Raw genomic sequence first — 27,985 nt, 5'->3', positions numbered from 1 at the left:
TTGTGTCTTCCTCAATTTCTTTCAGAAGTGTTCTGTTGTTTTTAGGGTATTGATCCTTTACCTCTTTGGTTAGATTTATTCCTAGGTAGCTTATGCTTTTGGGTGCAATTTTAAATGGGATTGACTCCTTAATTTCTCTTTCTTCAGTCTCATTGTCAGTGTATAGAAATGCCACTGATTTCTGGGCATTGATTTTGTATCCTGCCACACTGCTGAATTGCTATATGAGTTCTAGCAATCTTGGGGTGGAGTCTTTTGGGTTTTCTATGTACAGTATCATGTCATCTGCAAAGAGGGAGAGTTTGACTTCTTGCCAATTTGAGTGCCTTTTATTTCTTTCTGTTGCCTGATTGCTGAGGCTAGGACTTCTAGTACTATGTGGTGAGAGTGGACATCCCTGGCTTGTTCCTGATCTTAGGGGAAAGGCTCCAGTGTTTCCCCATCGAGAATGATATTTGCTGTGGGCTTTCGGTAGATGGCTTTTAAGGTGCTGAGGAATGTTCCCTCTATTCCTACACTCTGAAGAGTTTTGATCAGGAATGGATGCTGTATTTTGTCAAATGCCTTCTGTGGATCTATTGAGAGGATTATACAGTTCTTGTTTTTTTCTCTTGTTGATACGATCTATCACGTTGATTGCTTTATGAGTGTTGAACCAGTCTTGCATCCTGGGGATAAATCCCACTTGGTCTTGGTGAATAATCTTCTTAATGTACTCTTGGATCCTATTGGCTAGTATCTTGTTGAGAATTTTTGCATCTGTGTTCATCAGGGATATTGGTCTATAATTCTCCTTTTTGGTGGGGTCTTTGTCTGGTTTTGGAATTAAGGTGATGCTGGCCTCGTAGAACGAATTTGGAAGTACTCCATCTCTTTCTATCTTTCCAAACAGCTTTAGTAGAATAGGTATGGTTTCTTCTTTAAACGTTTGATAGAATTCCCCTGGAAAGCCATCTGGCCCTGGACTTTTGTGTCTTGGGAGGTTTTTGATCACTGCTTCAATTTCCCCCCTGGTTATCGGCCTGTTCAGGTTTTCTATTTCTTCCTGTTCCAGTTTTGGTAGTTTGTGGTTTTCCAGAAATGCGTCCATTTCTTCTAGATTGCCTAATTTATTGGCATATAGCTGCTCATGATATGTTTTTTTATTTTTATTTTTTTTTATTTTTACATTGTTTTAAAGACTTTTTTTTAATAAGTCTTTTTAAAAAATTTTTTATTTATTTATGATAGTCAGAGAGAGAGAGAGAGAGAGAGAGAGAGAGAGAGAGGGGCAGAGACATAGGCAGAGGGAGAAGCAGGCTCCATGCACCGGGAGCCCGATGTGGGATTCGATCCTGGGTCTCCAGGATCGCGCCCTGGGCAGGCGCTAAACCACTGTGTCACCCAGGGATCCCTCATGATATGTTTTTAAAATCATTTGTATTTCCTTGGTATTGGTTGTGATCTCTCCTTTTTCATTTGTGATTTTATTAGAGTCTTTTCTCTTTTGTTTTTAATAAGGCTGGCTAATGGTTTATCTATCTTATTAATTCTTTCAAAGAACCAACTCCTGGTTTTGTTGATCTGTTCTACAGTTCTTCTGGTCTCTATTTAATTGAGTTCTTCTCAAATCTTTACTAACTCTCTTCTTCTGGTTGGTATAGGTTTTATTTGCTGTTCTTTCTCCAGTTCCTTTGGGTGCAAGGTTAGGTTGTGTATTTGAGTTTTTTCCAACTTTTTGAGGGATGCTTGTTTTGTGATGTATTTCCCTCTCAGGACTGCTTTTGCTGTGTCCCAAAGATTTTGGACAGTTGTATTTTCATTCTTATTAGTTTCCATGAATCTTTTTAATTCTTCTCTAATTTCCTGGTTGACCCATTCATCATTTAGCAGGATGCTCTTTAACTTCCATGTGTTTGAGTTTCTTCCAAATTTCTTCTTGTTATTGAGTCTAGTTTCAACGCATTATGGTCTGAAAATATGCAGGGGACAATCCAAATCTTTTGGTATTGATTGAGACCTAATTTGTGACCCAGTATGTGGTCTATTCTGGACAATTTCCATGTGCACTTGAGAAGAATGTGTATTCAGTTGCATTTGGATGTGAAGTTCTGTAAATATCTGTGAAATCCATCTGGTCCAGTGTATCATTTAAAACTCTTGTTTCTTTGGAGATGTTGTGCTTAGAAGATCTGTCATTTGCAGAAAGTGCCACGTTGAAGTCTCCCAGTATTAGTGTATTATTATCTAAGTATGTCTTTACTTTGGTTATTATTTGATTTATATACTTGGCAGCTCCCACATTAGGGGCATAAATATTCATGATTGTTAGGTCCTCTTGTTGGATAGATCCTTTAAGTATGATACAGTGTCCCTCTTCATCTCTTACTACAGTCTTTGGGATAAGCTTTAATTTATCTGATATGAGGATTGCTACCCCTGCTTTCTTTTGAGGACCATTGAATAGTAAATGGTTCTCCAACCTTTCATTTTCAGGCTGTAGATTCCTTAGGTCTAAAATGAGGCTCCTGTAGATAGCAAATAGATGGGTCCTGCTTTTTTATCCAGTCTGAAACCCTGCATCTTTTGATGGAGTCATTAAGCCCATTCACATTCAGAATTACTATTGAAAGATATGAATTTAGTGTCATCATAATATCTATTCAGTCCCTGTTTTTGTGGCTTATTTCTTTGGGTGTCCTCATTCTTTTACAGAGTCCCCCTTAATATTTCTTGCAGAGCTGGTTTGGAGGTCACATATTCTTTCAGTTTCTGCCTATCTTGGAAGCTCTTTATCTCTCCTTCTATTCTGAATGAGAGCCTTGCTGGATAAGTATTCTTAGCTTCTTCTCATTTATGTTCTTGTTCTTCTCATTTATGACCCTGAATATATCCTGCCAGCCCTTTCTGGCCTGCCAGGTCTCTGTGGAGAGGTCTGCATTAATCTAATATTTCTCTCCATATAAGTTAGGGATCTTTTGCCTCTTGCTGCTTTAAGGATTTTCTCTTTATCTTTGGAATTTGCAAGTTTCACTATTAAATGTTGGCATGTTGAATGGTTTTTATTGATTTTGGGGGGACCTTTCTATCTCCTGGATTTGAATGCCTGTTTCCCTCCCCAAATTAGGGACGTTCTCAGCTATGATTTGTTCAAATATGCTTTGTGGTCCTCTGTCCCTCTCAGCGCCCTCTGGAACCCCAATTAAATATAGATTTATCCTTCTGAGGCTATTTATTTTCCTTAACCTTTCCTCATGGTCTTTTAATTATTTTTCTCTTTTTTCCTCAGCTTCCTTCCTTGACATCAACTTGTCTTCTATGTCACTCACTCTTTCTTCTACCTCATTAGCCCTCCTCATTAGGACCTCCAGTTTGGATTGCATCTCATTTAGTTGATTTTTAATTTTGGCCTGATTAGATCTAAATTCTGCAGTCATGAAGTCTCTTGAATCCTTTATGCTTTTTTCCAGAGCCACCAGTAGCTTTATAATTGTGCTTCTGAATTGGCTTTCTGACATCAGATTGTAATCTAAATTCTGTAACTCTGTGGCAGAGAGTACTCTTTCTGATTCTTTTGTGATGAGTTCTTCTTTCTAGTCATTTTGCTCAGAGTGGCTAAAAACAAGTTGTACTGGAAAAAGGAAGAAAAAAAAAGGAGGGGTATCCTTTGGTTCTATATACTGTAAGTCCCTCGACTTCCCTTGGAGCTTTCCAGCGCTGCTTGGTCAAGAACTTGCTCTTCCCCTGTCCTTCCAGCTGGTCTTCTGGGGGAGGGGCCTGCTGTGCTGATTCTCAGGTATGTGCACCTGGGGGAGCTGCCCCGCCCCCTGCCAGGTGCACGGCTCAGTGGAAGCTGTTTATCCTGTGAGGCCCTGTTCCCTGGTGGCCCCGATTCGTCCCAGGCACAGGGTGACACCAGGAGGAACAATACTGGCAGCGGCCAGCTCTCCAGCCCTGGAGTGAGCTCCCACAGTACCGCAGTCTCTCCTCCGCACTGGCCTAGATGCTCCAGGGGCGGGGGGCGCTGATCTGCACAGCTGGCGGGGGTGCCCCGCGACAGGAGCATCCTTGCTCTCCTGGGCCCTCCCCGCTTCCATCTGTCTGGGGGTGGGGCAGCACAGGATCCTGGGCTGTGTCCTCCGGCGCCCTGGGCTCCAGGGCCTGCGCTGCCGGAATCGTGCTCCCAGGGCTGAGCAGCCCCCTCCGCGCAGAGCCCCCACCCTGAGCTGCTCCCATGGCCCCACTGGGCGCGCAGTCCAGGCTCCAGCCCTTTCCCGCGCTCTCCTCCAGGCGCCCCTCCTCTGTTAGTGACCCCAGGAGCCTGGGGGCTCCATGGCCCCTCCTGGGATCCTGCCCAAGCTCCCTGCCAGCGCCTCTCCATCGGGGAAAATGGTAAAGTTCCCACTTCTCCGGGTTGGGGCCTTTCTGTCCCGAGGCTCCCGCTGCCCCCACCCCCCCTTAGCCCAGCTCCTCGCGGGGCCCCTCCCTCACTGGATGCTTCCTGCCCCCCTGCCTTCCTACCTTGTTAGAAGAGCAAACTCTTCTTTCTGTAGCCTTCCTGCTGTTCCCTCTTTAAATCTCAAGCCAATTTTGTAGGTTTTCAGGATGATTTGAAAGTTATCTAGGTGAGTTGGTGGAGCCGGGTGACTTGGGGACCCTACTCCTCCGCCATCTTGCCCCCTCTCCCCAAGTTGAACCCATTCTTACTCCCCCAGCCCCATATTAGGTGTATGGTGTTATATTTACATGGTTTTATTTTATGAATCCTTTGATTTTTTTTAATGGAAATACTTATTTTTACTGCTTTTATGTTTTTTACTTTTTATACTCTCACTTATGGCATTTCCTTTCCACTGAAAGAGTCCCCCTTAATATGTCTGGTAGGGCTGGTGTAATCCTCATGAACTTCTTTAGTTTTTGTTTGTCTGAAAGACTCTTTATCTCCCCTCCTATTCTGAATGATAGCCTTGCTGGATAGAATATTATTGGCTGCAGATTTTTCCCTTTCAGTACTTTGAATATATCATGTCACTTTCTTCTGGCCTACAGAGTTTCTGCTGAAAAGCTGCTGAGAGCTGTACAGGGTTTCCCTTATATATAATTGTCTTCTTTCCTCTTGTTGCTTTAATTTTTTTTTCTTTATCACTACTCAGCTTCCTAATGCTCCATCTCTTCCAGAGTCAAACCCATGGATTTAAAATATTCCAGGCTTTAAGTCTTGCTGGTTGTAAGAACTCATGACATTTGGCCCCTCTCATTTTTAGAGACAAATATTATGGATATTCATCTTCCCTGTGAGGGCTCCCCAGCGTGAAAGTCTGTTTTTCACCCTTCACCCTTCTCCATACCACCAGCTTCCTTCCCACCATGGACAGCCAAGGCCCATTTTGCTTCTAACTGGGTCTTTGTTTTTGCTACCTCTTCAATGTGCCTTCTTCTCTATCTTTAGTCTTCATATCATTTTCTGGATTATTTACACTGATGTGAGTGTTATCTAGTTGTGTCTGTGGGATGAGATGAGCTTAGGGTTCTCCAACTGTGCCATCCTCTCAGCTTCTGTCCAACCTTTGACATTTTAGTTATAATATGTTTTGGTGTGGATTTTTTGGAGTTCATCTTTTTTTTTTTTTTTTTTTTTGTACTCACTGAAATTCCTGGATCTGGATGTTTGTTTCCGTCCCTAGGTTAAGGAAGTTTTCATCCATTATTTTTCAAACAGGTTTTCTGCCCTGTTTTGTCTCTTCTCCTTCTGAGACCCCTGTAATGCAGATGTTGCTTCATGAGGCCCCAAACTATCTTCAGTTTTTTTTTCACTCTTTTTGCTGCTCTGATGGAGTGTGAGTTCCACTGCCTTCTCTTTAAGGTCATCGATCCTTTCTTCTGCTTTATCTAATTTGATGTTGAATCCCTCCAGTGCATTTTCCAGTTTGGTTATTGTATTTTTCAGCTCTGTGACTTCTTTTTGGTAGTTCTGTATTTTCTATCTTTATTAAGGTTTTTACTGTGTTCATCTATTTTTTACCTATGTTCAGTGAGACTCTTCATGACCATTATTTTGAACTCTTTATCAAGTAAGTCACTTATCTGTTTCCTTAAGGACTTTTTTTGGGAAGTTTTAGCATGTTCTTCGATTGGGAACACATTCCTCTGTATCTTATTCTTCTGTGTGTGTGTGTTTTTTTTTTTTTTTTTTTGACTCTGGGTTGGTTTCTATGTATTAGATAAAACAGCTACCTTTTCCAGAAACATATTGAAACATATTGTTCAACTTTGCCCTGGCTCTAGGGTATCTCTCAAATCTTTGAGGTTACCCAAGCATCTATTTTATTTTTAGTGGCCCTCAGTAGTTGAAGGTATGCCAAGACTTGTCAGTTTTCCAAAGGTGGAGGATCTCAATCAGCACCTAGGTTTAGGCCAGGCCTTTAAGCAGCAGCTTTTAAAGTATGCAAACATATATAGTCCTATGGGACTGCAAGTATTAAGTCCCACTGGCTCTTAGAACCAGGTGATCTAGAGGTGTCCACTGGTGACAGCTCTAAGAACTGGGGTACTAGAGGAGGGTACTTGCTCCTTTCCAAGAGATATGGGGAGTTGGAGTGAGGCAGAAGGAGAGGGCAGATGGTGCATGCCAGCCTCTGTCCCTAGAGAGTACCCAGGTGGGTTCCTTGATATGTATTAAATTAGATGCCTGCACTTCAGAGTGGTGCTTAAGATAATCAAATAAGCATTGTTCACATAAAGTCTGGGTTCCTCTAAATTGACTGCCTCTGCACTGGTCCCTGTGATGGGTGAATTTGAGTGTGAGAGCTCTTTAAGAGCTATTTCTCAGTTTTCTATAGCTTTGTTGGTTTGGGGACATGAGCTGCATTGGTTTTCAATACTTGGCATTTTGGGGGCTTGTCACTCAGGTACAGGTGTTGAACACTCTTGTGCCCAATGTGGAGTTCAAACCCTTGGCTCCTCAGAGAGAAGCTCCAGGTTTTGATTGCCTTCATGATTTTGCATCAGTATGTCAGGAGTTGAGTTTGATGAGATTGTCTCAGCCACTCCTTAAACCCACTTTATTTTATTATTTTTTAAAGTTTTTATTTATTTATTCATGAGAACCACACAGATAGAGGCAGAGACACAGGCAGAGAGAAGCAGGCTCCATGCAGGGAGTCCCATGTAGGACTCAATCCCAGGACTCCAGGATCACACCCTGAACGGAAGGCAGGAGCTAAACCACTAAGCCACCCAGGCATCCCTTAAACCCACTTTAATATGCATCCCCCCCATTTGTCTGATGTATAGGATTTGCTCAGCTAGTCTGTGGTTTTTGTTTTGTTTTTCTCCAGAGGAAATTATTCCGTATTTAGCCATTGATTCAGTGTATTCACGGCAGAAGGTGAGGTCAGGATCTTCCTACATTACCATGCTGAGCTAGAACTTCTAAGTACCATTCTATTAGTTTCTAGGCAGTCCCAACTAAAGTTAATTCCATTTAAAAAATTTCCTCTAACTCTAATCATGTTATACCTTGCTATAGTGATAGGCACAGGCAGTTTATTTTCTTTTCTGGATTACTGTGGTGGGATGGTGTTATGTTCATTTTTATGGTTCCCTTTAGGACTAATAGCAGGTTTGGGGTTTGGTAGGTTCTTAATGTGTGTACTACATTGAAGGGAAGGAAGAAAATAAATATATATGTATATATACACACCTGGTGTATTCCTTATCCTTAAGATATGCATGTGTACTTACATAAATATATTTGCAGTGATGTTTCATGCATTAAACCAAAGATTTCTGGTTCTAGATAAGATCATGAACTGAGCATGACTGCTGGGTCCTTCTCATACACAACCATTCTGGAGATGCCAGAAAAGAGATATTTATAGCAACCTAGAATCTAAGGAAAAAAATTCAATCTAACAATGGACACTAACCAAAAATCTATAATAAACATCCTACTTAGCAAAATTTTAGATGCTGCATTGCTTAGGAAGTTGTTTCCTGTATGTAAAAGAAACCAACACAATAGTGGTAAGCACACAAGGGGTTGGTTTTTCCTCATAGCAGGAAGCCCAGAGGTGGGCAGTACAGTTCTGTTACATGTCCTCACAAAGCTTCAGTGTTTAGGCCCCTTCTAGTTTTCTGATCATCCTTTCACACATCGAGCTTTTCCCCCCTCATCCTTTCAAGGTGGTTTTTGCTTCTCTGGTAACCATAATCTAGGCAGGAAGAAGGGAGAGTGGAGAGAAGGGCAAAGAGATGTGGAACCTAGCCAGCTACGCTTTCTGAAAGCTCACACAGGGGCATTGTCTAACACCCACTGGCTTGACTGTTACATGACCGCTTTTAGTTACAAGGACAGCTGCACTTTTGCCTCTATATAAAAAAATGGGTTCTGGTGGAAAGGAAAAAAAATAGAGACTTGAGGTTGGGTAGACCAACCAAAAGCATCTACTTTGTATTCTGTTGAGGTTTGAGAATAGCATCATGATCTCCACTGTGACCACTACCTTTCAAGTTAGTGGCTGATGTCTTGGCTATTGCAAAAAGACAACAATAAATGTGAAAATAACTTGGTCAGTTCTGCTAAAATTGGCAAAAACCATATCTAGCTTATTAACTAAGTTATTGAACAATACTAGGTAGCTTGCTGAGCCTATAAAATTGGCAACAAATACAAATTTGGAAACTATAGAACTAGGAACTGTAACCAAATCATACCGAAGATCAGCTGTAGTGGAGATAACCACTGTTACCACTCTTTGGCAGAGACACTACCATGGGTCCGGCCAACTCTACCAATCTGAGCATTGGGTACTCGTGCAGGAATCTCTGCCGCCACCCAATCTCTGTTTTCTTTCTTTCAGGATGACTCTGAACAGTGATTTCTTCTCACTTCATTACTGTCCCTTTTAAAATCTGTGTTCTCTCTGCATAGGAGTCTGAAAAAAGCAAGTTTCTGTCTTTATTGTGGGTGTTGGGGACTTAACAGGAAAGAAACCTTGTAATCCCCAAGAAGGATGTTTAGAGATGCTAGAGGACTGGAAAGAATGATGAATACATTACAACATATCACAACATATTGCTTTCAGATGTTGATAATTTATATAAATCCTCTTCAAATTCAACCAACCTTTAGAACCAAAAAGAGAGTACAGCAAAACAGCCAGGTACATGATAAACATATAAAAACAAACTTCATACCTCCATATTAACAATGATAGAGTAGAATTGCAACAAAACCATATGACATACAGAAATTGAGCTATTAAAGAATATAAAAATAATTATGGAAAAAATTGTACAACTTCATTAAAGGATATTTTAAAAATATCTGAATAAATGAAACAAAATATCCTGGCAATAGATGGGAACTGTTAACATTTTGAAGATTTAATTCCTCAAAAATTAATATATAAATGCAGTATAATTAAAAAGAATCCCAGAAGGATTTTTAGAGATAAATCAATAAAGTGGTTTTAAAATGTATTTGGTGAATATATAAAGGACAGTTTTGAAAAATAAGCCAAAGTAATTAAAATAGTGTAAGAGGATCAAATCTTTAAGCTAAGAGGTCAGGGTAGAAAGTCAAGAAACAGACCTGTGAATATATGGGAATTTGCTATGGAGAAATAAAATCAATAAATAAATATTGGATTATTTAGTAAATGGTACTGAGAAAATTAGCTCACTCTAAGGAGAAAAATACAATCAAATCCCTAACTTATCTAAAAATAAACTCTAAATGTATTATAAAGGATTAAATATAAAATTGAAGAAGAAAATATAGTAGAATACCAGGAAAGGAAAAGGTTTCTTTAATAAGAATTCCAGGTTGAATCTTCCAGGAAACAGACCTTAAGATAGAGTTTTGCATTTGGGGAGATTAGTGGGCTATGGTCTCAGGGTCAACACCTATGGAGGAGCCAAGGAAGCAGGATCCTGCAGAGTGAGAAGTTGACCATGGGAAGCTCCAGAGCTGAGACAGTTCTTCAGATTTGGACTGAGTGGACCCAAACTTTATTCCTTGTACTGGAATAAAGTACAGTTACTGTCCCCAGGAAGTGGGCATAACTTTGGGTAAGATAGTTAGGCAGGGGCAATGCCAGAGTCTCCCACCTTTTCCTCTTGGCAATTGTGAATAATGCTGCTATGAACATGCTGTGTAAATATCTCTTCAAGATCCCACTTTCAATTCTTTTGGCTATATATAAGAAATGGATTGCTGGATCAGATGATAATTATATTTTTAACTTTTTGAGGAAGTAGCTGTACCAATTTGCATTCCCACTGACAGTGCACAGGGATTTCCCCTTTCTTTCCATATCCTTGCCAGCACTTTTCTGGGTGTGTGTGTGTGTGCACACGCCTGCATTTTTTTGGTAGTGGGTGTCCTAATGTGTGTGTGGGATTATCCTGTAGCCTTGATGTGCATTTTTTAGTTTTTTGAAAGTAAAATTTATTATCTTATAATCATAAAAGGAACATATATTAGGTTGTAGAGGTTGGGAAAACAGAAAATTATAATGAAGAAAATATCTTTTAGAGTCTTGGTACTTCAAGATAATCAATGTTAAAACTTTGGTTTGTGTGATTCAATCTTTTTTTCTGTCCATATTTACACATGGGTGATGCTAGCTTGTATTACCCCTTTAGGCAAGTCTAAAAAGTTCTCCTGTTCTCTGGGTGAATGCAGCCCTGTAGCAGGGTGATGCAGCTTGATAAGCAGAATGCAGCTAGATTTCACTTGCCTCGAGGGCAGGTACCCTGTGTAGTGAACAACTTGGGCAACCATAAGTCATAGTTCTGAATGTACACATGGGTTTTATTTTAGATTTTTTATGAAACTGAGATCATCTATATGATAGACTATGTTTGGATAGAACAAAATTTATTTTGGTTCATTCCTGTTTGAGAAATTGTTTGCAAAATGTTGATATTATAAATTCTTGCTGGTATGATAATACTTTTAGTATTATTTTCTTGGGATAAATTCCAAAAAATTGCCTTGATAATTAATTAAACCTGAGTGCTTATCAGATGCACTATGCTGTGCTCAGAGAGATATAATCATCATCACACACCAATGACTTAGGTACTATGATTCTCTCTTTTTAGAGAGAAAACTGAGGCACAACAAGAAATGAAGTGACTTAGTTACTTGATCCAAGTCATACAGCTGGAAGTATAGAGTTGGGATATGAACACATTCTGTCAGTGCATCTACTCCAGAGCCTAAGCCATGAACATGTTGCCACTGATTCACTTAAAAGGACAAGACAGATGGATGATGGAAGAGTTTTATGATAAATAAGACTTGCATCATCAGTGGAGTAGACCACTGATAATTTCTATAGGAGAGGAGACCATTCACAAGCATTGGCTTATTATTATTATTAATAATGTATTTGTTAGAAGAATTTTTTGACAGAATTATTAATATTTGAACAAGACACACATTGTTCATTTCTAAGCTCTTTTTAAGAGAAGCAACTTAAGATAATTTAAATTTAATCTGACTATAAATGATAATGTCTTTGTGTCATTTTTAGTTTAGGTTCCAAGATATCTGGGTCAATGAAGGGATCGTTTTGACATCCTCATCTCAGACTGCTCACTTCCCTATTCTGCACCTGAACTTCTATTTTTGTTAATCAGAGGTGATAGCCTTTGTTCACTTCCTCACAGAGATGTAAAGTCCCATGAGTTATGTGAAAGAAGAGTGTTTGCAAGTACTAATGAGATATTGTTCTTCCTTTTTTCATATAATCATGTTTTAATATTTTAAATATTTTTTGGGAAATATATAATGCAATTTAAAATACAATTACATTTTTAAAGCAGGAATAAAGGAGGTCAGAAAAGAAGGGAGTCTTCTGCAGGTCTTCTGTGTTAAAGAAATTTAATATGAATACTTGGACATAGTGTGTATAACAAGCTAGAGAAGGTCAGAATAAATGAAACAAATTAATGAAAAATATAATCTAGACAGGTTGAAATATTACTAGTATATGCACTCACAACATTGCCTTTCTTTCTTTCTTTCTTTCTTTCTTTCTTTCTTTCTTTCTTTCTTTCTCTTTCTTTTATTTTCCTTTTCCCTTTTCTTTTCTTTTCTTTTTGTAGGCTCCACACCCTTGAACAGATCGAGACCTGAACTGAGATCAAGAGTTAGATGCTTCCCTGACTAAGCCATCCAGGCACCCTCCAATGTGCTTATTTCTAATTTTTTAAAGTTATTTTGTTATTTAAATTCAATTAATTATTATGGATTATTCAATTATTATTATGGATTCTAAGGTAGAGGTCAGTGATTCATCAGTCTCTGATAATACCCAGTGTGCATTTCATCATGTGCCCTCCTTAATGCCCATCACCCAGTTACTCTGTCCCCCCACTCCTCTTCTCTCCAGCAACCCTCAGTTTGTTTCATGATTAAGAGTCTCTTTTGGTTTGTCTTCCTCTCTGATTACATCTTGCTTTATTTTTCCCTCCTTTCCTCTAATGCTCTTCTATTTTGTTTATTAAATTCCACATAAGAGTGAGATCATAATTGTCTCTGATTGACTTATTTTGCTTAGTATAATACCCTCTAGTTCCATCCATGTCATTGCAAATGGCAAGATTTATTATTTTTTTTTGATGGCTGAGTATACAAGATATTCCCTTGTATGTATATATACCACATCTTCTTTATCCATTCATCTGTTGATGGACATTGGGGCTCTTTCCATAGTTTGGCTATTGTGGACATTGCTACTATAAACACTGGGGTGCAGGTGCCCCTTTGGATCACTACATTTGTATCTATGGGGTAAATTCCTAGTAGGACAATTGCTGGGTTGTAGGGTAGCTCTATTTTTAACTTTTTGAGGAACCTCCATAATGTTTTCCAGAGTGGCTGCATCAGCTTGCACTCCCAGCTTATTTCTAACTTGACTTAATCATTTCAACTTCTAAAGTAGTAGAGTTCAAATCAATGGCTGTCACTGGATACATCATGTTAAAAATGCATTGCTTCAAACTAAAACTCTTTTAAATATTGCCAGTGGGAGTGTAAATTGGTATAACCACCTTGGGAAAACTTTGGCAGTATCCACTGAATCTCATTATGTATACAGCCTATCATCTCCCCAGAGAGTGTGACACTATCCTATGGCAGAAAGTGTGGAAATAGAGAAAACAAAGAGAATAAAAAGAGGTCAACCTAATATAGAGATAACCTAATAAAAAGAGGGCAACCTAATATAGATATTTTTAAGGATAATCCTACTTTAATATTGTTTTGTAGTAGGCTTATTTTATATAATAATGTATTGTGAACCATTTTCATTTAATAGACATTCATTAATATTTTTAAAAGTCTGCTTATACTCTTATACTCTTATAACATGGCTTCACATGGGTTCACTTTTATAACATGGCTGTCTTGTTGTATACTTAGCATATTTCTTTTCACTACACTTAAATGACACTGTGATGGACATTCTTATATATATAAAGTTTTATTTTTTATTTTTTTTAATTTTTATTTATTTATGATAATCGCAGAGAGAGAGAGAGAGACAGAGACAGAGGCAGAGGGAGAAGCAGTCTCCATGCACCGGGAGCCCGACGTGGGATTCGATCCCGGGTCTTCAGGATTGTGCCCTGGGCCAAAGGCAGGCGCTTAACCGCTGCGCCACCCAGGGATCCCTATATAAAGTTTTAGCAAATATTTGAATATTAGATAAATTTCTAGAAGTAAAATTTCTGGTTTGAAAAGTATAAACATTTTGAATATTTAGATCTACATTTTTTTTATGATGTTCCAAATTCATTCTTATTATCCTGAATATCACCTCCTCCACTCCCCCTCCCCTAAGAAGAAAGGCAAATCGTAACAAAATGGAAAAAAATATTTAGGCTGATAAGGCAGCAAGCAACCTAAATTATTTTCTCTCCAATAGAATTTTAGGACTTTCTATTATGCATGAGACAACACTGGGTGGAAAAAACAGAACACTTTTGTACACACTGAACATTTTTTACTTTATCCAAGTAGAAATGACCACTTTACTCTTTTAGCTCTCCCAACTGCTTACCAATGTCTCTCACTCTTCCTTTCAGACAGGACTTGGTGATAAATGGACTTTGGCACATATCTCACTAGAAACCATATTTTACCTATATACACTTATTTCAGTTACTTGATACAGTTTTCCAAAGTTATTTGAGTAACAGATTCTGAGAAGTTCATTTGCAAGTAACCACCAGTTAATCTTGGAGGAATAATTTCTACTTTCTTTTAAATTCTATAAGCATATTATTTTATTTGAATGTAATTTTAAATTCTCTCAGAATTATATGTGTAAGTCATTTAAATAAATACCACACAAATTCTCATTTATACCAAGTAGCTGGTTTATATTTGTATATTCATTTCAAGAGGTGAAAACAACCATTTCGGGATTCACAGAAAAATAAGTTGGTTGAAGAAGTCTAAGAAATGTTAACTTTAAAAATTTTACTTAATTTCCTTAAAGTTCTCTACCCTTCCCATCCGTGATAAACCAAGATAGATCTACATTTCTAAATATTGCTGTGACTTCCTTCAGTATGGTGTGATATTGTCCAACATCCAATAATATTATTTCTATGATTCTTCTGATCTTGCCAAATTTATAAGTAAAAAATAATTGTTTCTCATTGGCCATTTGTGCTTTTTAAAATTTTATTTTTTAGAATTCTCTGTTATTTTGACTTTTTCTACTGATACATCTCATTTGAAATAATTTTTTATAAGGAGTAGCAACAAAAATTCTTTGCTTATTACATATGCTGTATTTTTTTGTTTTATTACAAACTTTTCATATTTTAAACTCCTTTCTCAAATTAGTAAACTCTGATACCTTGGTTTGTCTCCTTAAGGAAGTAGATAGAACTCAGGAGAAACTACTATAACATGGATTTGATGTTTAGATATATTGTAAAATAATCACAATAGGTCTAGTTATCATCTATCACCATACAAAATTAATATTATTGACTGCATTTCCCCGGCTGTATAATACTTCCCTATGACTTATTTGTTTTATAACTGGATGTTTGGACCTCTTGTTCTCTTTCACCCATTTTATCCCCCATCTCTATGCCCTGCTCCTCTGGCAACTATCAGTCTGTTCTCTATATCCATGAGTCTGATTTTTTTTTTTAAGAGTTTATTTTAGAGAGACTGTGAGTGGGGAGGGGCAGAGCAGGGAGGAAGACTCTGAATCAGACTTTGCACTGAGCATGGAGCCCGACAGGGCGCTTGATGCTACCACTGACCTGAGCTGAAATCAAGAGCTGGAGGCTTATCCAACTGAGCCACCCAGGCATCCCTGTTTTGTTTTTTTTAAATTCCCCATGTAAGTGAAATCATATGGTATTTGCATTTCTCTTATTTCACATAGTATAATACTCTCAAGGTTCATCTGTGTTGTCACAAGTGGCAAGATTTCATTCTTTTTTTATGACTAATAATCCATTGTTTTTATATTTTTATTTCATGCCCTTTCTTTCCTGTTTTCATTTCCTTCTCCTTTACTTTTAGTAAGACTTATTTCCTCTAAAACAGTGACCCTGTTTCCTCCCCAGAGGGCATAGTGGATAGGTATGAAACTCGTTTTTGTAGAGAGGGAGTTAACATTCTTAACCGTTGCTGTTTATCAGGTACTGTGCTAGACACTTCACTGCATTAATTCATGTTATCCTTAACACAACTCTAACGAGGTATTTCCTTCATTTGATAAAGTGAGGAACTTGAAGATTGTTCAAGTTATGTGTTCTTTCTTTTCTTTCTTCCCTTTGGCCTTTTTTTTTTCACATTAACGTTCTTAGTTTATTAATCCTCTCATGAAAAATCTGCACAATCACTACAGATAAAGCCACTGCAGAATCTTTACTCCTTCTGTTGTCCAATCTCCAGCTCACTTTTTGCCAGCACCAACGTTGGCTTTTGCAGATCCCCTTTCTTCATTCTGTTTTTGCGTTCTTTGCGCTGTTTTCTTGAAGTCTTTTTCTTCTCATACAGGCCATGTCTTGCAAGTCTATGTTTGGGTTCATTTTTCTTTGCATAATCCAAGGAATCATAAATCATGCCAAAGCCAGTTGTCTTGCCACCACCAAAACAGGTTCTGAATCCAAATACAAATATGACATCTGGTGTGGTCTTGTACATTTTGGCTAGTTTTCCCCGAATTTCTGTCTTAGGTACTGTTGCCTTCCCGGGGTGAAGAACATCAATGACCATCTGTTTCCGCTGAAGCAGTCGGTTGGTCATGAACTTCCTGGTCCAGATAGTTACTGTGTCATTCATGATGGTGGCCGAGCTTCAAGCAGCTGAGGAGAAAAGCCTCTCTGGTCTTCTTGATTTTTATACCCAGTCTGCTCCTTTTGAAGTCTTCTCCTTTATTCTGGCAATTCCATCCTTCCAGCTGCTCAGGCTCAAAACCTCAGAGTCTTCCTTGCTTTCTTTCCTTCATGCTTCACATTCAATCTGTGAAGAGGCCCTGTCAGTTTGTCACCTCCAGTCCTATCTCCCTAGTCAGAGCCACTATCCTCTTGCTCTTGGATTATTTCAATAGCCTTCTAACTAGTCTCTGCCACCCACTCCTGTCTATACTCAGCCTAAAAGTCAAAGTGCTCCTATGTGTCAGAAGATGTCATTTTTCTAACCTAAACCCTCCAATGGCTCCCAACTCACTCAGAGTAAAAGCCCTCACCCGAACTGTACCACCCCAACTCTTCCTGTCTTTACCTTCTCCATTCGGCCACTCTGGTTTCTTGGTTGTTCCTAGCGCACCCAGGCATGTTCCTGCCTCAGGGCTTTGGTACTTGCTGTGCTTTCTGCCTTGAAAGTTGCCTGTCCAGATATCTCACTCCTTAACCTCCTGTAGGCCTTTGCTCAAATGTTACCTCCTCCAGAGGTGTTCCTTGATCATCTTATTTGAAAGAGTACCTGTCATACTCCTTATGTCTCCACCCTGTTTAATTTTCCTCCGGAGCATTTCTATTTTTTTTTCTATTTTTTTTAAAGATTTTATTTATTGATTCATGATAGACATAGAGAGAGAGAGAGGCAGAGGGAGAAGAGGCTCCATGCCGGGAGTCCAACGTGGGACTCGATCCCGGGACTCCAGGATCACGCTCTGGGCCAAAGGCAGGCGCTAAACTGCTGAGCCACCCAGGGATCCCCATCCTCTGGAGCATTTCTAATGAGTCGGCAGTCCACAGGTTTAGAGTTGGTCTCTCTCATCTGGAAAGTAAGCTCCATTAGGGTTACTAGCATTTTTATGTGTTGGTTCTCCCCTGTGACCCCAACACCTAGAAGAATGCCTAGCATGAAAAAAAAAAACACTAAATGAACAGTGATTAAGTGAATGATTCCCCCACGTTCCATTCATTAGAGCCGTCCAAGGTGACCTGCCCAGCGGAACTTCCTCTTTTCTTTCTCTCTTGTCCTTCCCAGCTTTTACTTAAGGGACCTTGTCTGCACTTGTTTCAGGTGAAACGCTGGTGAATCCTGAGAGGAATCACAGCAAGGGCAACCGTCTTCCTGCTGCTGTCCGGGAGCCACAGCAGTGGTGGTAGACGGCCTTAGAAGGAAGTGTGAAATTTGTATCATCCCATTACCGTGGTTGCAAGAGGGAACTGGAAACCGGAGATACCTGATTTTGGTTCTCTCCAGATGTCATTCATTGAGAACGAAGGGAGGAAGATGCTTCCTCCAAATGGGAATTTGGTAAGGTGCCAGCAGGATGCTGCTGAGGTGGAAAATTCTCCACATCAGCCTTTGTAAGCTGTGGTGTGGCCCAACCTGCTCAGGTTTTGGCTTACCTCAAGTTTCAACCACGCCAACCACAGAGCTCTGAAACAGCCAAGAAGGCCTCGACTGAAGAATTTGATTCCTCCTCCTGGATTTAAAGTCCAGAAAGCAAAGCACTGACTATGCTGCCCAAGCACGCAGGGGGTGTGGGAGATAGAGGAATGGGGAGGGAAGGCGGCCCTTCCCAGTTTGGCATGGACACAGGCCCAAGTGTCTAATGAAGGGCAGACGGCAAAGGAGGGGCCAGGCTGTGCAAGGGCCTCCCTCAGGGAGGTCTGGGCTCTGGGAAGGATGTTGACACCGGGCCGGGCCGTGCCGTGCTAAAGACCAACACTTCTCTCCACCCCACCTCACCCTGCCCCAGTGTGTGTGTGTGGCCTGGGGGGGATGGATTCTGAACCTGCCGTCCCGTCGTCCTGGGAGCCTCCAGCTGGGGATGGTTCCTTTCAGCTGTCGAACTGCCCAAATTACAAAGCCCTCATTTAGGGGGTGAAGCCCTCATTTAGGGGGTGTGGTTCGCCAGTGACCGTGTGCCACGCGCACACATACTCACAAACAACTGCAGTAACACTGACTCATCTTAAAAAAAAAAAAAAAAAAAAAAAAGCACCACCTGCTCCCACCCCTGGCTCCCCCAAACCCTGCCATTGTCCGCCCAGGGCAAATCTGCCCCTGCCCACTTGGGTAGAATATGCCAGAATAGCCGGCGGACGTTTCCGTCACCGGATTCAGCTCTCTTGGGACTCTAGGGACATCTTAAAATCCAAACCTCAGGGACAAAAGGAAGGCTTCAGCGAAGGAAATCGGAGTGGGAGAGGGCGCCGCCGGCCGCGGTCACGCCCCGGGAAGGCGAGAAATCTCAAAGGTCGGGCGGCGGGGCCGACCTCCCCCACGCCGCGGACCCAGGAAACGAGCCCCCCGCTGGTTCATAAATGCGGATTCATCTTCTCGCCTGGGGGGTGTGCGTGAGCGCGGCCGTGAGTGAAGGGACGCAGTTCTGGCAAAAGACGAGCCCCCGAGGCCGGCGTCCTTCACGCCGCCCGGGTTAAGTTTCGGTGGAAAGTTTCCCTCCGGGGCTCCGCCCCCTTCACCCTGGAAACCAGGGCCCCGCGCACCTGGCGGCCGCGCGTCCAGGGGGCGGGGCCGGCGGCGGTGGGGGCGGGGCCGGCGGCGGTGGGGGCGGGGCCGCCGGGCGGGGGCGGGGCCAGGCAGCGCGCTCCCCGAGGCCGCCGGGCAGGTTGGGCCCCGCCCCGCAGGTTGGGCCCCGCCCCCGCCCCGCCCCGCCCCGCCCCCGCCCCCGCTCCCGCGAGCAGAGCTGGGAGGGGTGAGTGGTGCGGAGCCCGGTTCCGCGCGGCTCAGCCACCCGCTGACGCACCGTCGAAAAGTTGCGCTCAGCCCTCCTCCCTCCTCCCTCCTCCTCCTCCTCCTCCTCCTCCTCCTCCTCCCTTCCCAGGGCCAGGCCGGCTGCGGAGTTGGAGCCGCGCGGGGAGCTGCCGGCCCCCCTCCCCTCTCGGTGCCCCGCGCGCGCGGGGGGCGGCTCCGCGGCCGGTGCCTCCGGGACGGCGGCACAAACTTTCCCGACTGTTTGCGGACACCGTCCCGAGAGCCCCGCACCGCGGGAGGAGGAGCCAGGTCTGCGGGCAGGTACGTGGCATCCTGCTCTGAGCTGTGCGCTTGCGGGACTCCTTTACTTGGGGGGCTCGAGGGGGGCGGGGAGGGCAGACGGGCCTGTCCCCTGCACCCCGGCTGGGCGGGAGGCGCGGCGGTGGGGTGGGGGTTGCGCTGGGAACACCCCGAACGGGATCGCGGCGGGGAGGCGGCGCTGCGGGAGCCGCGGGACCCGGCGTTACCCGGCGTTACCCGGTGACTGACCTCGGGGGACAGCCAGCTTGTTTTGACGGAGGAAGATGTCATCGGGACTCGCTGTCTCTTTCCCTGGTCCCTGAGGCCGGAGAGCGGGGGTCCTGGGGGAGGAACGGGCAGAGGCGAGGAGCTCTAGGGCGCAGCCTTCCTCCCCCAGCCCCCGCGCTCGCCCGGGGACGGAGGAGGTGCCGCTCTGAGGGCTGCAGTGCACTGCGGGCGTAGGGACAGACTCGCTGGGTGGCTGTTGCTCAATTTCATAAGGTCTCTGTGAAACTGCGTTCACGTCGTGGTGGTTGTTATTGATGGTGTGCCTGCTGGTCCGTGCGTCTCTCCCCCGCCCCGACTCTAACAGAGCCTACTTGTTAACCCTGTTTCTGCCGGCGGATGGGACTAGCTGCCGTCCTGTTTCAAGCCCGGCCAGAGAGAGGTGTTGGTAGCAGCTGTAGTCTTGTTTGCTTGGAACTTTGGGAATCACGTGAGCCCTGGTTCACCCACCTGGATCCACCGATTCCTAACAGATCCAGCTTCCACCATTCAGCAAGCGGTGCAGACCTCAGCCATCCGGTGGCAGGGAAATATCTCCTTTAGAGGAAGGAGCCCCAAACAGAGGAGAGGCAGCCCAGAGGAGTAATAGTAAGGCGACAGATTGGGCCCACCCACCGGGTTCTCTGGAAGAGCTCTGCTATCAAATTCATCTTATTAGGAAGTCATCTGCTCTCTGCTAATAGCCAGAGCCGCCCTGATGAAATTATGTAGGTCATTGAAAAATAATTCCTGCTTAATCACCTTTATCCTGTTGATTAATGAGAGAAAAGATTTCCTTTCCTTAATGTACCGTGCCTGCTTGGCGGGGTCACCTGCCTGACCTCAAGTTCACTTGTACACCTGGCACTAGACATGGTGTTGTCCCTGCCCAGAGCTAGCATACCCCAGCTGAAGTCTACACTTGGAGAATGTTAGTGGTCACCTCTGGACAGATACTATGCAGGAGATTCAGTCCATACATTTTAATCCTGCATACTTGTTGGCTTTAGATAACTTTTCAGATAATTAAAAACGGATTTCTTTTAGCTGTGGTTAATCCCTTTCCACAGAGCTCATAAGAATTGTGCCCATGCTTGTCTTGAAACGCATGAGAGTTTGGGGTCCTATTTTTTGTTTGTCCTGTAGCCTCAGGAACAGGATTAAATTGTGTGGGGTGGATGAAAATGGCAAAAAAACCCCCCAAAAAACGGGGCATCAGTGAGCTGGATTCAGAGAGAGGTTTAGAGTGGTCTAATAATTTAGGCCCAACTACCTAGCTAGCTTCCTTCTTGCCTCTACACAGAGACACTGTAGGTTGTATTGCATGTAATGTAGGCCTTTGAAGACTAGAAGTCAAAAGACTGTTCGGAGTAATGTGTCACTGGACAGTTCTGCATGATGATATCCCAAGTTTGGCTCAAAACACTTTTCCTGCAGTTTGTTCTACCGTGATAGGAAGCCAGTAGATAGTGTCTGCAAATCAAAAAGCAGATGTACAAACAAATCATGTAGAAAGAGAGAGGTACATGTTAGAAGAAACAGGAGTTGCCTGAGAAGTGACTTTTGAAATTTCGTTCTTGTATTACTTACATTTTGATAAGGAAGCTTCTCCTCTCTGCAAATAAGAAACAGAATTGTTTTCCCAGATCCATGCTTCAATGCTTGATCTTTACTCTGTGTACAGGTTTCATAGAGCAATGCATGGGCCCTTTGAAGAATTGGGCACTCACATTCTGGCCTTGAAACACAATTTCTATCTACTTCACTATCTTTCTCAGCAACTTCCAGCTTTTAGCCTCGGTAGAGGAACCGTGCTCAAGAGGGGCCAATAATGTCAGGGATTTCATTTGTAGGGATCTGATCTCTTAGTAAAGACAAATACCGAAAGTAACATTTCTATAGTGTTTTATGATCAGCAAAGTGCGTTGACATGTACCACATTTTTGCTTTGTGGTTTAACTATTTTGTAGTGGGTGCTGTTCTAATTAGGCTACATAGGAGGAAAACAGAAGATTCTGAGAAAATAAGGAACTTTTAGGTACAAACTTCTGTCACCCGTTTAAAAGGAAAAGGCTTAAAAAAAAGGAAAAGGAAAGTAATTCAACCAGCAAAATTGAGTTTATTCAGAAGCAGCAGAGGAATTGCAGTTCAGGACAGGCAAGTGATGGTGAACCATGGGCAACCTGGGAGAACAAAAGAGGAGTGTGCTTTTATAGAGGAAAGGAAGTTGGGAGGGGTTTGTCTTGAACAAAAGTTCTTTGGAGGAGAAATGAGACAAGTTCTGAGTGGTGGCAGCTTCTCACTGGCTGCAGGCGAGGGCAGCTTGCTGTTGCTGGGCTGAGAGGAAATCTTCCTTCTGGATTGTGCAGGCTGTGACCATGAGTGGTATGTGTGTCACAGCTCTCCTTTTGTGGCTTCTCAGCTCCAATTTTGAGTTTGATTTCTTTAACACATTTTTATGTTTCCCTCTTTTGGTCAAGATGTTTCTTTAAAAGCATCACTGACCAAGAGTTGGGTCATCTGTTCCTTATAGGAAAAGTTTCTGTCCCCTGATGTGAGGAAGGACCTTTTCTGGGTGTCATGGCCCATGTCAAAGGAAGTGCCCAGATTGGAAACTGTTGAGGCCACATTTGAGTAACAAGGGAGGGTAGAAGGGAGAAATCTCAGGCATTTCTCATCTAAAGTCTATATCAAGGTTGTAAGCACTGATGTTAATCTTGATGCCCAGAGTCAGCAATACCTTATTTGGTACATTGTTCCTTTTTTTATTTTTTTAAATTTATTTATGATAGTCACACACACACACACAGAGAGAGAGAGGCAGAGACATAGGCAGAGGGAGAAGCAGGCTCCATGCACCGGGAGCCCGACGTGGGATTTGATCCTGGGTCTCCAGGATCGCACCCTGGGCCAAAGGCAGGTGCTAAACCGCTGTGCCACCCAGGGATCCCCTGGTACATTGTTCCTACAAAGGTTTGACAGGCACCAGGTGCAGAGCTTAAAAATGATTTTATAAAATAAAATGAGAGGAGCAGAATAATGACCCCAGTTTGTATCATAGTCTAAAGCCAGTAGCCTAAACCTGAAGGCAACTAGCCAAAGAAATCAAGGACCATGGATTGTCATGTGGAACATTTTTAAAAATCTATTTTATTTAAATTCAACTTGCCAACATATAGTGTAACACGTAATGCTCATCTCCTCGTGTGCCCTCCTTAATGTCCATCACCAGGTCACCCTATCCCTCCACTCACCTCCCCTTCTGCAACCCTTTGTTTCCCAGAGTTAGGAGTCTCTCATGGTTTGTCTTCCTCTCTACTTTTTCCCCAATCAGCTCCCCTCCTTTCCCTTTGGTCATGAGGAATTTGTGGTAGCCAATATGCTTGTTCCCTAATTTTATGTATTTGGCTTTCTACTTCTCCAGAGGAGTTTATTCATGTGTGTCAGGTGTTTGCTATCACACAAATACCTCCTTATTTAGCAAGTAGGTGATCAAGGATTACGTGATTGTCCAAAACTACATTAACCAGTGAGTCAAGTAATTGTTATTGGATGACTGTTGTCTTCAGAGTGGAATTGGAGAGGTTTTCTGACTTCAGAGAGAGCTTTCTAATAATTTGTTCATTGGTGTGAGTACCTACAATAGGGATAAGTGCCCTTCCAATAGAGGCAAATCCAGAGTTCTATATACCTCCTGGGAGTTCCTGGTTACAGCAGCAGTAAAGGTTTAGTGGAGAAGACCAATGAACGGTTTCAGATTTATTGTTAGAAATTCTAGTAAGCAGTGGCCTCCAATCTGCCAGCTGTCTAAACATTCATAGGCCCATTGAGAGGCCCATTCTTCACAAAGGTAATAAAATCAGGTGGTGCATATAAGATTCCTGCTAGGGCTTGATTATTAATGGTGCTGTTAATTGGGATGATTTAGTTGGTCCTTTCAAGCCAAGGGTCAGTGGTGTTTGAGGAATAATTGGGGTGTAAGCAATCTTATTCTGTGGACTTTGTTCTTAAAAGGCCGTATAGAGAGGGGTTGTTTTGCTAGGGCAAGGAGACCTAAGGCAGTAATGAGAATGGGCAACCATATGGGTGGAATAGGTACAATTATTTATTTTGAGAGTTATGACAGGGGAGAGATCAAAGCAAGGTACTGGAAAACCTGGTTGTAGAAATTTGACTTAGTGACAGATATCCAGAGAGGTGCAGGTAGAGTTAGTGGTTGCAGTGGAGGTGGAGGAGAAGATTTGCTGTGAGGAAGAGTCATGACTGTCATGGACAGATCCAACAGAATCTGAACCATCAGAAAGGTTTCCCCCTTTTGTGAGGAATTGGAAAATGTGGGGGAGGGCATTGTCTTTCTGGGACAGCGAAGGAGAAAACAGAGTAAGAGAAAGCAGAAAGAATATTGGCCTGATTCCATCATATTGAGGAAAGCTGTCTGCTTCAGCTGTTGTCTGCTTTAATTCCTAGAAATCTTCAATTTGAGGTTATCCAGTTGGTGTACAGATCCAGTCAGGTTTTGAGGCTTTCTTCATAGAAGACACATGGATCCAGGAGTCCACTCCTTGGGTTTTGGCTGCACAAGGATTGGTCATTAACACTTGATAAGGGCCCTTCCATTGTGGTTGAAGAGTCTTTTTGGAGAGGTCTTTCCAATAAACAAAATTCCCATGTTGCAGGGTGTGGTATTTGAGGTCTTTGTCTCCTGGGAGTGCACTGTGAAAAGATGGCTCTACTACTAGAGCATGATTATTTTCAAGGGAGGTAATTAGACATTTGCAAGACTGAAGTGTATCTCCTTTTATTAGGTGCAGATAAAAAGGGGTGGAAGCTAGATTTATGAGGCGCCCAGTAAATATCTCAAAGGGTGAGAGTTTATGAGTTCCAAAGGGGATGGATCTAGATTTAGAAGAACCAACCACCATAGTATTTGCAAAGTTTCCGCAAATTTTGCCAGTTGAGTTTTGATGATGTTGTTGGTTCATTTGACTCATCCTGAGGACTGAGGATGATGAGCACAGTGAAAATGTTGTAAAACTGGCCAAACAGCACAGACTTGCCATAGTATTTGGCCAGTTAAATGGATTTTTTGGTTGCTGTGGAGATCAAGAGGGGTTCCTGATGTATGGATGATCCTTCCAGTAGGATCTTAGCTTTGGAAGAGGCAAAATCCTTGATCCAGTGGAAAACCATACAAATCATTACCAAAACATATTTATACCCATGAGATGGAAGTAGCTGAGTAAAGTCCATTTGCCAAACTTTGAATGGTTCAGTAGGCAATATAAAGTGCCAGGAGCTGTAGAGATAGCTCTCCCTGAATTTTATTTTGAGCAGATGGGACAAGTAGGCACTTTCTAAAGCCTTGTTAATATTTCCTTACCAGTACTGATTCATAAACATTACCATTTTATCTATAGGCAAATGGTTTAATGCATGTACAGTGGTCAATAGCGGGAATTTTAGAATTTCTGGTAGGACCGGCTTCTTATTTGGTCCACCAGAGGTTTTTCTTCTTACCATACCAACAACCATCTGATTGTCAATATTGTTTTTCCTTTCTGGTGCTGATTGTTGGATGTCTCTAGGCAGTTTCTCCACATTATCATCTGGAGGTGAGTTCCTTTGGACCATGACAGAGGTTTTGACCTCTGAACCTTTGGAGGGCAGTGTATTTTGCAGACAGGTCAGCAAGGTGATTTCCTTTAGCTTTCTGAGAGTCAAGCTCAGAATGTTCTGGAATTGTAGTGATAGACGAAGCAGGAGGTAAAAGTGTGGTGTCCAATAATTTCTGGGGGAAAAAAGATCTATTTTTAATTTTGTCTGCTGGAATAAGGAAGCGACATTGTTGCCCTAACATTTCAAAGTCCTGAACCCCTCCAAAGGTCTGTCTACTGTTCATATAAATGTTGGCAGTCCTCCCATTGGTTAGGATAGAGGCCCCAGAGTGTGTAGTTGGGCTTGTTGGGCTCAACTAGCCAAAGTTAAAGGTGCTACTTGAGTTACTTCCAAAGGGATTGATAGTGCATACTCAGCAAAACATTCACCATCTTCATTTTCCACATAAGATCCATCAGTGAACCATGAGGAGTCATGGTTATTGAAAGGAGTTTTTTTAAGTCATCACAGGGAGTCAGGGGTCATCTGTTGGTATTGAGCAGTTGTGGGGGGCTTCATCAGTGTGGGAAGGGGAAAGAGTAGCAGGGCTAAGGTTTTTACCGTGAATTATTACAGTGATAGAAGGGGCAGTTTACAGGAGCATTTCATAGGAAGTGAGACAGCTTACTAAAAGATGTTATGATGAGAATTAGGAGTTCAACTGCACGTTCCACAAAGATGGTTAAAAAGGATCCCATGGCCATTTCCTCAGTGGCCTTTACAAAAAGGGCAGTAGCCGACATAGCTCTGAGGCCTGGGGGTTATCCACAGGCTGCAGGATCTAGTTGTTGGCTGTAGTATCCTATGGGCTGGTGATGATCATCATGCTTTTGGGTGAGTGCTCCAAGGACAGTCCCTCCTTTTCATATACAGAGGAAGAAAGGGAGTTGATAATTGGGGTGTCCAAGGGCAGGATTATTTTTATTTTTTTTTAACTTTAAGATTTATAAAGTTATGTTATCTGAACCTTTCAGTTGATAGGGTCAGGTTTAGTAGTTTTTAACAAGGTGTATAAACGTTGGGCCATAGGAGAAAAGTTTAGGGTCCAATTGCTACAATAGCCTGCCAGTACAAGCAAACCTCACAGTCGATGTTTGATTTTAGGCTTTGGGAAGTTCAGGGTGCCACAAAGCCTGTCTGGATCTAGATGTAAGTCTTTTTTCTGAGATTAGATCTTCTAAATATCATACTTGAGTTTATACAGATTGTAATTTTTTCTTAGAGAATTTATATCCCTTCTTGGCCAGGAGTTTAGCAAATGGATGTTATATTCTAGTGAGGAGGCTTGAGATGGGGAGCGGAGAAGTAAGTCATTCTCCTACCATGTTCAAGTAGGGACTCCAGGGAACTTGATATCATCTAGGTCAGCCCTCAAAACTTTATAAGAAATAAGGGCTTTCAGTGAAACCCTGGGGCTTTACTATCCAGGTGTTTCGCTGTCCTTCCCAAGTAAAAGGGGAAGCTATTGATTTATTTTATGTACTGGGATACTAGAGAAAGCACTACATATATTAAATCACAGAAAAAAATTGCTCTCAGTAGGGAATGCAGGCTAATAAAGTGTGGGGATTGGGGGCGACTGGTGACAACATGGCTCCGAGGTCGCAGGCAAGCTTCCATTGTGGCCATTTACTTTCACAGGTAACACAGGAGTGTTGTAGGGACTGGTGTAAGGGATGTTGAGACCCTGGGCCTTACACTCTTTTATTACTGGGTTAATGCCTTGAAGGTTCTCTTTATTTATATGGTACTGATTAATTCAGGGGAGAGGTTTTAGGGGATCAATTTGGATCTTAATAGGAGATACATTATGGATTTTGTCAATATTAGTAGAGGATTTTGACCTTAAGGAGTGTGGTAGCTGATCTAATACTGACAGATAATTAGTGTCTTTTGGTATAAGTTCCAGTGCTTCCAGGGTTGGAGCAAATAAAAGATGCTAAAGGGTCATTTGATTCACTTAGTTGGCTATTTTGGTTGCTGTTTTCAAATTCTAGAATTGTTTCTCCTTTTCAAGAGTATAACAGTTTTCTAAGGAACTGTGGCTTAAAAAAGGAATAGTGGTGGAGGAACTACGGAGAAAAGGGTGGCCATCTCTTAAAGGGCCTGAGAAAAGGGGATAGGTGTAGAGACAGGAACCTGTTGAAGTTTATTAGAGACCTCCACCTTCTGAACTGCTTTTAGTACTTGGAGGCAGGGGCTATTTAATGGTAATGGAGATGAGCACTGAGAATGTAGCTCTGGTGTCAGTAAGTACGGAGAAAGGTTTATCCCCAATCTGGAGCATGGTTTCTCGATGAAGGGGAAAGCTTTTCCCAAAGCCCTTAGAGTTCCTTGGAGTCCTGTCATTTGGGATTAGGACATTGGAAAGGTTGGTTAGAGGGGTGAAGGCTCCTGAAGCATTTAAGTTTGTCGCAGTCTTTCTTGCAGTATCCTGGCTTTTTGCAGTAATGACAGAGATCAGGAGGCATTTGATTTTATTTAGAGGCCCCATTTGTTGGGGTTGAAAATTAAGAATTTCAGTGGTCTTTCTTCTTAGTTGAATCATCTTGGGTATGGGAGCTGGTTAGCTAAATTAAATAAATCTTGAGTTGACACAGGCTCCCATTTCATCCTTGTCCT

General features: G+C 42.3%; 2 protein-coding genes and 1 pseudogene across 5 annotated transcripts in view; 1 reads left to right on the top strand and 2 right to left on the bottom strand.

Annotated features, from left to right (window-relative positions):
• Positions 1–26,106, bottom strand: part of LOC129516818 (uncharacterized) — a 54,590-nt gene extending 28,484 nt beyond the window's left edge. Inside the window, exons 1-3 of the mRNA XM_055336277.1 lie at positions 25,992–26,106; positions 25,226–25,362; positions 19,694–19,925 (exon numbers count right to left, since the gene is read on the bottom strand). Coding sequence (XP_055192252.1) covers positions 19,694–19,925; positions 25,226–25,362; positions 25,992–26,106 — 484 coding nt within the window. The remainder of the gene's footprint in view (positions 1–19,693; positions 19,926–25,225; positions 25,363–25,991) is intronic.
• LOC129516786 (40S ribosomal protein S24-like) lies at positions 15,787–16,343 on the bottom strand (annotated as a pseudogene).
• FHIP1A (FHF complex subunit HOOK interacting protein 1A) overlaps positions 19,156–27,985 on the top strand; it is a 235,332-nt gene continuing 226,502 nt past the window's right edge. For all 4 annotated transcript variants that reach the window (XM_055336258.1, XM_055336256.1, XM_055336257.1 and 1 more), the window contains exon 1: positions 19,156–19,465. The gene's annotated coding sequence lies outside the window, so the exon portion shown is untranslated. The remainder of the gene's footprint in view (positions 19,466–27,985) is intronic.

The sequence above is a fragment of the Nyctereutes procyonoides genome, unplaced genomic scaffold (assembly GCF_905146905.1).
Source record: "Nyctereutes procyonoides isolate TBG_1078 unplaced genomic scaffold, NYPRO_anot_genome, whole genome shotgun sequence".
NCBI lineage: Eukaryota > Metazoa > Chordata > Mammalia > Carnivora > Canidae > Nyctereutes > Nyctereutes procyonoides.
Note: the sequence above shows the minus strand (reverse complement) of the source record. Positions and strands in the feature narration are given on the sequence as shown.